Source organism: Galeopterus variegatus, unplaced genomic scaffold, assembly GCF_000696425.1.
Source record: "Galeopterus variegatus unplaced genomic scaffold, G_variegatus-3.0.2 Scaffold7428, whole genome shotgun sequence".
NCBI classification, from domain to species: domain Eukaryota; kingdom Metazoa; phylum Chordata; class Mammalia; order Dermoptera; family Cynocephalidae; genus Galeopterus; species Galeopterus variegatus.
The window spans coordinates 33,866-42,955 of NW_007733539.1; the positions used below are offsets into that span (position 1 = coordinate 33,866).

General features: G+C 40.6%; 1 protein-coding gene across 1 annotated transcript; it reads right to left on the bottom strand.

Annotated features, from left to right (window-relative positions):
• Positions 1 to 2,533: 2,533 nt before the first annotated feature.
• Positions 2,534 to 8,794, bottom strand: LOC103607448 (receptor-type tyrosine-protein phosphatase mu-like; the record flags this gene model as incomplete). The annotated part of the gene is made up of 2 exons (XM_008591956.1): positions 8,576 to 8,794; positions 2,534 to 2,827 (listed from the first exon to the last, which is right to left on the bottom strand). Coding segments are annotated over exons 1-2 (508 nt in total), but the record flags the coding sequence as incomplete, so codon positions are not given.
• Between the last annotated feature and the right edge of the window lie 296 nt (positions 8,795 to 9,090).

Below are 9,090 nucleotides of genomic sequence, written 5' to 3' on the forward strand. Positions count from 1 at the left end.
GCAGTGGAAAAATAAATAATAGATTTGAAAGTAATTCTCATATTGTCACATGATATAGACAACATTACACATAGCTATTGTTTGCATTACAACAAATGACAAGATATTATAAGAAATTATTTCAAGGGCCGGCCCGTGGCTCACTCGGGAGAGTGCGGTGCTGATAACACCAAGGCCGTGGGTTCGGATCCTATATAGGGATGGCCGGTTCGCTCACTGGCTGAGCGTGGTGCTGACAACACCAAGCCAAGGGTTGAGATCCCCTTACCGGTCATCTTCAAAAAAAAATAAAAACAGGGCCGAGCCCGTGGCGCAATCGGGAGAGTGCAGTGCTGGGGAGCACAGCAACGCTCCCGCTGCGGGTTTGGATTCTATATAGGGATGGCCGGTGCACTCACTGGCTGAGTGTGGTGCTGACAACACCAAGCCAAGGGTTAAGATCCCCTTACCGGTCATCTTCAAAAAAAAATAAAAACAGGGCCGAGCCCGTGGCGCAATCGGGAGAGTGCAGTGCTGGGGAGCACAGCAACGCTCCCGCTGCGGGTTTGGATTCTATATAGGGATGGCCGGTGCACTCACTGGCTGAGTGTGGTGCTGACAACACCAAGCCAAGGGTTAAGATCCCCTTACCAGTCATCTTTATATAGGAAAAAAAAAAAAGAAATTATTGCACAACAAGGAAGGAATTTACTCAACCAAAGAGAGAAAGGAGATGAAGGAGTTTAGAGAAGAAAGGAAGAGAAAGGATCATGAAATTCCTTTTTCTTTAGAACCACCAAACCGGGCGGTGGGAACCACCAATCCAGAACAGCAGTTCTTATTCCAGAGACTGCACAGAGGGTGCTATGAGGACACGGGGTGGAGGGTCTGGGAAACAGATGCAAAATGCATAAAATAGCAAAGTCTGCTAACATAAGCCAGTCACTGCACCCAATGGCATGTATCCCCAGAAGATTCTAAAGAAAATCTTTTTTGTTTTTAAATGATTTTCCCATGAGTATTGAACCTGTGGAAACAGTATAATCCAAATTATGAAGAAAAAATAAAAACAGCTACAACTGTTAAGGTTTAATAATTTTTCTTAGTCCTACCAGATAGGGTCAGAGACTGTGCTATGAAGTTTTAAAAATTGAAAAATAAATAAAATATATTAATAAATGTCTTAAATAATGCTATCTGAAGAATTAACTCCATAAAGATTTATAAAATCTCCTCGTCTCAGCACACAATTCAATACAGGGATTCTTCATTTAAATGGCAAAAGAGTACATCGGTATTCCAATTGTGATGGTTAATTTAAGTGTCAACTTGATTAGAGTAAGAAACCTGGTAAAGCATTATTTTGCGGTGTGTCTATGAAGGTGTTTCCAGAAGAGATTAGCATGTGGGCCTGAGTGGACTGGGTGGGAGAGATCCACCCTCAGTATGGGTGGACACCATCCAATCCACTGGGGGGCCCAGAGAGAACAAAAACAGAGGAAAAGGCAAATCTCTCACTCTATCTGTTGCAGCTAGGATCCACTCTTCTAAGCTCCTGCCCCTGGACACCAGAGCTTGAGGCTCTTCAGCCTTTGGGCTCTAGGACTTATACCACTGGCACCCCGAGCTCTCACGCCTTTGGTCTCAGACTGAGAATCACACCATTGGCTTCCCCAGTTCTGAGTCTTCCAGACTTGGACTAAGCCATGCCACTGGCATCCAGTTTGCGGACAGCCTATCATGGGATTTCTTGGCCTTCACAATCACATGAGCCAATTCCCCTAATAGATCCCCTCTCATGTAGCTATATCATATCTTATTGGTTCTATCTGTCTGGAGCACCCTGACTAATATACCAATATATTATTCCTCTGTACTTTCGACCAAGAGTAGACATTCGGAAACAACACTACAACCTCTAATGGGAACATTGTTCAGGTCTGGATTTTTATAAGACTTTACATTTCTCTCTCCATGAACCCTACTTTTATTTAAGTTGTAGCACAATTAGAATTTTATAATCTAAGAAACTGAAGACTGCATGCAGCCCACAGATCACTCTTGCTGATGTTACTAGTGGGCCCAAGTCACTGACCAGCAGCCCCTCCATTAAATATCCATTAATAAAACAGCTTTAAAACTATCACTCAGGTGGATATTCCAGTGCCCCTCCAGGCTACAAGCATGTTAACTCTGAACATAAAACAAAAGGACCACAGTAAGAGGTTCTGACTTGTTAGTGAACATCATCAAAATGGACAGTTTCTGTGAATGTCAGGGACGATTCCTGAATGAGTTGCCCAGTGCTCAGAGAGAGGCGCAAACGAAGAGCAGGAGAAGAGGGGTGGAGGCCGGCTGAGCAATACCAAGCCTCGAGGCCACTGGCCCCAACATTCACAAGCTGCTAACCCACCACTCACAGGCTAAGAGGATTTTTGTCTGCACACAGGATGCTGATAGAGCTGGGAAGCACGTTGGCCACCTGACAACCCCCAGGGCTGCCAGCAACACCCCAGAAAGACCACGATGGAAGCTGCAGTTTTCTCCCACTCACCGGCACACTTTGTTCTTGTCCGCAGAGGTGGCCCAGGAGATCCCGTGCCGCCCTCCCCTGGCCTGGTGAGGAGCACACTAATCTCGTATTCCGTGTCTGGGTCAAGGTGTCCGATTTTATAGCTCGTGGAATCCACTGGCTGCCGGTCATTCCAGCTCCCGCCGGCTGTGCAGTACTCCACCTCGCGGGCGACAATGGGCCCGTCCCCATTGATGGAGTTGGCGTTGAGCTGGATCCACAGGTAGGTCGCTCCCACTGAGGCGAGCTGAGGCGGGGCAATGGGGACTGGTGGTTCTGAAAGGCAAACCAGAGAGCCGGCTCTCAGACCCTGGCTTCGACCATGTGACAAGTATTAAAACACAGGAGACACTAACATTTCAGATGAATTCATGGCAATGGTTTTGTGCAGGTGGATAAGAAAAAGCATACTGATAAAGGTTTTCACAACATTCAAAGTTGTGAAATAAACCATATTTAAAAACCCAGGCTTGTGTAAGTAGGTGTAATTTGTTTTAGGACAAATCCACTTTTCTCAGACAGTTACAGAGACATCAAAGAATTTTTTTTCCTCACAAAAAATAACAGTGAAAGCTCTCTCAAGTGGTAGAGCGCAAGCTCTAGGAAGCACTTCATGATCTTCCTTCTTATTGAGAATGTCCTTAAAATCATCAAAGGTACTAGTTCTTCACATCATTAAATTTAGTTTTCTAGTTATATTCTAAAGATATCATCACTTTAAAACTATGGCTGGCATTATAGTTTATCTCATCATAAATACATTTCTGAGTGGACCCGTTTCCCGAAAAGCTGTCACAATGGACTCCTCAGTTACAGGAGAACTGAGCATTCTGGAGAATCAAGTCCATACTGCTGCCATTCAGGGAACTTCCACTCGTGAGTCTTATTAATAAGTAAATAAAGAGGAAACTCTGAAGCAAGAAACAAGCCAGGCTGAGCTTGATAAAACTGTAAGAAATCCATAGCAAACACGCTTTACAACCTAAGAAAGTCTTTCTCATTCTTTAAAACTCAAGACTGACTCTTTTTCCACATCATCGTCTGAGAAGGGAGAGATCAACAATCTTACCAGAAACAGTACTCCCAGTATATTAGTTACGTGCTGGTTGAACGGCTCTCCGAGCACCAAATGAAGGTATTCCATTTGCCAATGTCACTGCGAGTGGCATCACACATGATAAATGAGATCATTGTACAAAATAACGTATTTCCACCCCAATAAATTGCCACCTCAGAAAAACATAAAACCTAATGATTTTTTTCAAGAATATTTCCACAGGTGGTTTGTGCCTTTTTGGTGTGTTTTTGTTTTTAATTCCTCATTTTGCTCATTGCTATGTTTTGAATATTTGTCTCCTCCAAAGCTCAAGTCCAAAACTTAGTCCCCAATGTGGCAGTGTTGAGAGGTCAGGCCTTTAGGAAGTGTTTGGATTGTGAGTGTTCTGCCTTCCTGAATGGATTAATCCATTCATGAATTAACGGATCAATGAGTTAGTGAATTAATGGGTTATCACAGGAGTGGCACTAGCGGCTTTATAAGGAGAAGAAGAAAGCACATTATGATGCTCTGCCCTCTCACCATGTGACACCCTACACAGCCTTGGGACTCTGCAGAGAGTCCCCACCAGGAAGAAGGACCTCCCCAGATGCTCCCCCTTGACCTTGGACTTCCCAGCCTCCAGAACTGTAAGAAATAAATTTCATTTCTTTATAAACTACCCAGTTTCAGGTATTCTGTTATAAGCAACAGAAAATGGACTAATATACTCATACATATGCGTGGAAACAAAGCTAGCTACATCCTATCACTGGCACATGCTAGCTTGCTTGCTTCAACTTCTCTCCTCTCACAGACATAGCTAATCGACCACAGCCACGTTCCCTACTGAGCAGGACCTCAGGAAAGCTAGCACCACCTGAGGTCTGCCTCTGAGATAACGCACAGTTGTTAACAAGACTAAGAAACCAGCAACATCATCAGTTCCCTTTGTTGGGTTGAGGTATCCTTGGTTCTTTTTTTCATATTCAAGGTGTGGTAAGTCATACTAAGTTTTTAAAACAGCTAGGGAAATCTCATTAGACTGAGTCAAAATAAGACACCAAATTTTGAATCAATGTTATCTGAGGGACTACAAATGTAATACAAATTTACTAAAACATTGTTACTACTGTTTATAAACTATAACTTTGTGCTAGCTCTTCATTTCTTTAAACAGTTCTGACTTAACTCACAATGACTTAACATCAATTTATATCATTAGGCGATTCCTTGAACCAAGACATGAAATGGGCCTTTTATAGTACATCCTAAGGCATTTATGTAGCCAGGCTGAAAGAGCAGTTAATTACTTTCAAGTTGCACATGCTAGCAAGGCTTGTTGAACTGCCACTAAAAATACAACTCAGGGGCAAGGTCACAAAAGGTTATGAATACATCCACTCATTTAGGATATTGTTACTAATATCCTAAAATAGGCATAGCTTTAACGAGTTTTTGTCCTGAGAATGTTTTCTACATTAATTCCTCATTAAGAAAAGTACCAGGAATGCTAAATCAAATGAAAGATTCAACTGGAATCTGGAAACAACTGTGAAAGACATTCAAAAGGACTTTTGGTTTATAGAAGAATCAGCACAAGAATAAGTCAACTCTTAAATTTTGGACAAATTTTCCCAAAGTGAAGGGAGGGAGGAAGATCTCAATCTATACAAAGTGATAAAAAGCAATTTAAAATATTTCTTAATTCAAGTGAAAGTGAAAGGACATCATAAAACTAATTCTAAATCAAGCCATGAATGAGAGTACTTATACATATATGCACACATGTACATAAATCTAATGGACACATCTGTGTGAACACGTAACTGGTACATATATGGCAATATCATATTTAATAATATAAAATACATATTTCACATAATTAAATGTGGTACTGACATATGTACATGTATGCACATGTACATGCACTGTAGAGATTATATAAAATATTCTTTGTCCTTGGTTACCAAAAGCAGTGGAAAACATGAATAAAGATGAAAGTGATAATTAAACAATTAAAGGACTTGGGCTTTGAGGAGCTGGCACCAGATCCGTGTGTAGCCTTAAAAAGGTTATAAATCCTATGGACTTTAGTTTTTCCCTTTGTAAAACATTAGCACACCAAATGTTACGTGGTATAGAAAAAAATGTTAAATTATAGACAAACAGCCTAAATATGGAATTTTGTATATTTTAAAGTAATTATTTTTACAAAGTAATAACTTTATTAAACTAGTAGAATCTAGCATTTTATCTCATTTTGAAAAATAAAATTTTTAAATTAAGGAAAAGTCAAATTTCAGATATGGGCCCAAACTTCATGCAAACTGTCACCGGCTTTGGCAGTGTACAGAACAGAAGGAGATACCTGGACATTTTTATCACAATGAGCCAAGATACTATGACACTGACATAAGACAGGAAAATGTGGTGTACCAATGTCAATAAAAAGCCATTCAATTCTCTGTGTATGTTTTTTTGGGCAGACTAAAAATTTCTGATTTATTTATAACTCCCAACAATTAACTTTTCTACAGAAGCAATTTTCAGAGAAGTTACTATATTTGCATCATACAAGTTGAGTAACCCTTATCCAAAATGCTTGTGACCCAAAGTGTTTCAATTTTGATTTTTTCAGATTTTGGAATATTTGCAGAATATATACTGGTTTAGCATTGCTAATCCAAAAATATGAAATACAAAATGTTCCAATGAACATTTCCATTAGCATCATGTCAGCACTCAATAAGTTTCAGATTTTGGAGTATTTTGGGTTTCAGGATTAGGAATGCTCAACCTGTACTGATCATGAAGCATGATGCCTCAATCACATGGGCACCAGCTGGTCACAGTGAAGCAGGATGACAACTGCAAATCAAAAAAGGGAAAACAACCGTAAGACTGAATCAAGATGAAAGTTATATAATGGTAGTAATAGTAATGCTGATGATGAACTCAGCCATGGGAACACTGTCTCAGTTCATTTTTGTGTTGCTATCACAGAATAACTGGGACTGAGTAATTTATAAAGAAGAGAGGTTTATCTGGCTCAGGATTCTGGAGCAGCTGCATCTGGCGTGGGCCTCAGTCTGCTTGTACTCATGGAGGAAAGCAACAGACAGCCAGTGGGTGCAAGGAGATCACGTAGGGAGAGAGGAAGCAGGAAAGGTGGTAGAGGTGCCAGGCTCCTTTAAACAACCAGCTCTTGCAGGAATTAATAGAGTGAGAACTCACTCCCTACCCACCCCCCAGGGAGAGCATTAATCTATTCATGAGGGATCCACCTCCACGACCCTAACACCATCCAGTGCTGGCACATTGGGGATCAGATTTCAACATGAGCTTTGGGAGGACAAACATATCCAAACTATATCAAACACCTAGGCCGTTCTACTGGATTTGTTCATAAACCAGTATCCATTGTCTGCATGGTGACTCCCCAGAGAGCCTTCAACAGGGTAGAGTGTATATAACTATGAAAATTTTAATTTTTGTTATAGATTTTAAAGTCAAAAATTAGCCAGACAGACTGGTTCGTGTTTCAGTACAAACCAAAGTGTGTAAGAATCTCATGTGGCAAAATATATCATACAAGTAGATATTTCGATGTGTACTTGCATACACTGAATGTTAGTCATTGCTGCAGATTAATAATTCTTCAGGTAGGCTCACTGACAAGCATCTTCTCTCATAAGCCATGTCTGACTAATACTGGCAGCAGTGATCTCATAACAGACGCACATGCCCAAATCACCTACAGACTTTATAATCCCTGGTAATTTTGATTCAGTAGGGGTATGGAGGGAAGAGGAAGGGAGAATAGGTGAGCAGGCATTTATATTTTTTTGAAACTTGAAAGGGAGTTCTGACATGAATTCCCAAATGGAGATCACTGATATACTGGATCAGAGAGCAAGATCATTCCATCCTCCTCCTCCTCTCATCGCGGCCCTGACACGTGCAGGCTGCTCACTACGTGTGTTGTTCTAAGTGTCACACATACACGTTTTTGCATTTGATCCTCCAAATAGCCCTATAAGGTAGGTAACATTATCATATCTATTTTATACACAAGTAAACAGAAGCACAGGAAGGGCAAGCCACTGGCCCACATCCACTCAGCTAGAGTGGGATTTGAGCCCAACAGCCTTTAAAACTGCCTACATGGAGAAATTTGCTGATAAAAGGAATAGCCAATCCAAGAGAGATCAACTGTATGCCTCACATGTAACAAATGCAGGGAAAGAACTTTAGAACGCAAACATCATTCTGCTCTCCTAGGAAGGGAAAGCAATGGCCAACAAGTTGTCTAAAAATGCCTCATGGTACACCTAAAAGTCTAAACTATTCTGTCTGGGACTACAGACAGCTTAATACCATGAACTCCTCCTCAGTCCACAAAAATACATTAAACCAGCTAACGGAAACTTATGTCCCCTCTCCTTTTTTCCCTCCTACAACACCCTCTTGAATATGACTCAATTTTTCAGTCATACAAAACACAGAAATGGAACGTAACTTGGACATTATGAATGTTAACACAGTATTATCAATATGGCTTGTGTGATATGACAGAACATTTTTATACTGACACTGCTCCATTTTATTAACCACCCTGCTATCATAAACACTCTGACTGGTGAATATTTGCATTTTAAGTGATTTTCTACTCGCAAAAAATTTTATTCCTTAAAAAAATTTATAGGTTTTAATCTCTGTATATAGAGTTGGCAGAAGACCTTGCCAAGAGCACATTCATTGCTCTGTATGCAACTAAACCAACATAAATAAAATACATTTTTCAAAAATATTGCTCAGGTGCACAAGTTGCACTTAAAATGCAATCCATCCATATAGCCTGTCACCAAACTACTGTTCAGAAACAGACAAGAATAAGTTTGAGCTTTAAATAAATAATGAACTAACGACCATCTAACATATCTATTTTAATAGACTATTATAGGGTATAAAAACACATTAAATACCTTTAACTACCAATTCTGCATAGTTTGATATTCCGACACCTCCTTCAGTGCGAATCATGCAGCGGTACTTTCCAGCATCTCGTTTTGTTGTATTCACAACATTAAATGAAGCTATGAATCGTCGAGAACTAGTCACCTTTATTTCCTTCAGAGGAGCATCTCGTACATCAATGCCCTGTGTCAATGGGGGTGGGGAGGACAAAAAGAGCACCATCAGCTGTCACATCAAAACAGTAAACACCTGACGGCATGTGATCAATGTTACTGTCATGCAAACCTTGGCTCAGTTGCCTGCTATCCTACTATCCAGGGGCAGTTGTTCCATGAAAACAGCTGGCCAGAAAACTGAAATTCTGCCGTGATCAACACTTTAAAGTCTGAGGGATGGAAAACTAACTGTGCAGAAATGTCTTGTTCTGGCCCCTTCAAGATATTAATTATGTTAAATGAGTGCAACAGGGGAGGAGAAAAAGCATATGGAAAAGCTCTTTATCTTGCTCCCAAACTGTCAACAT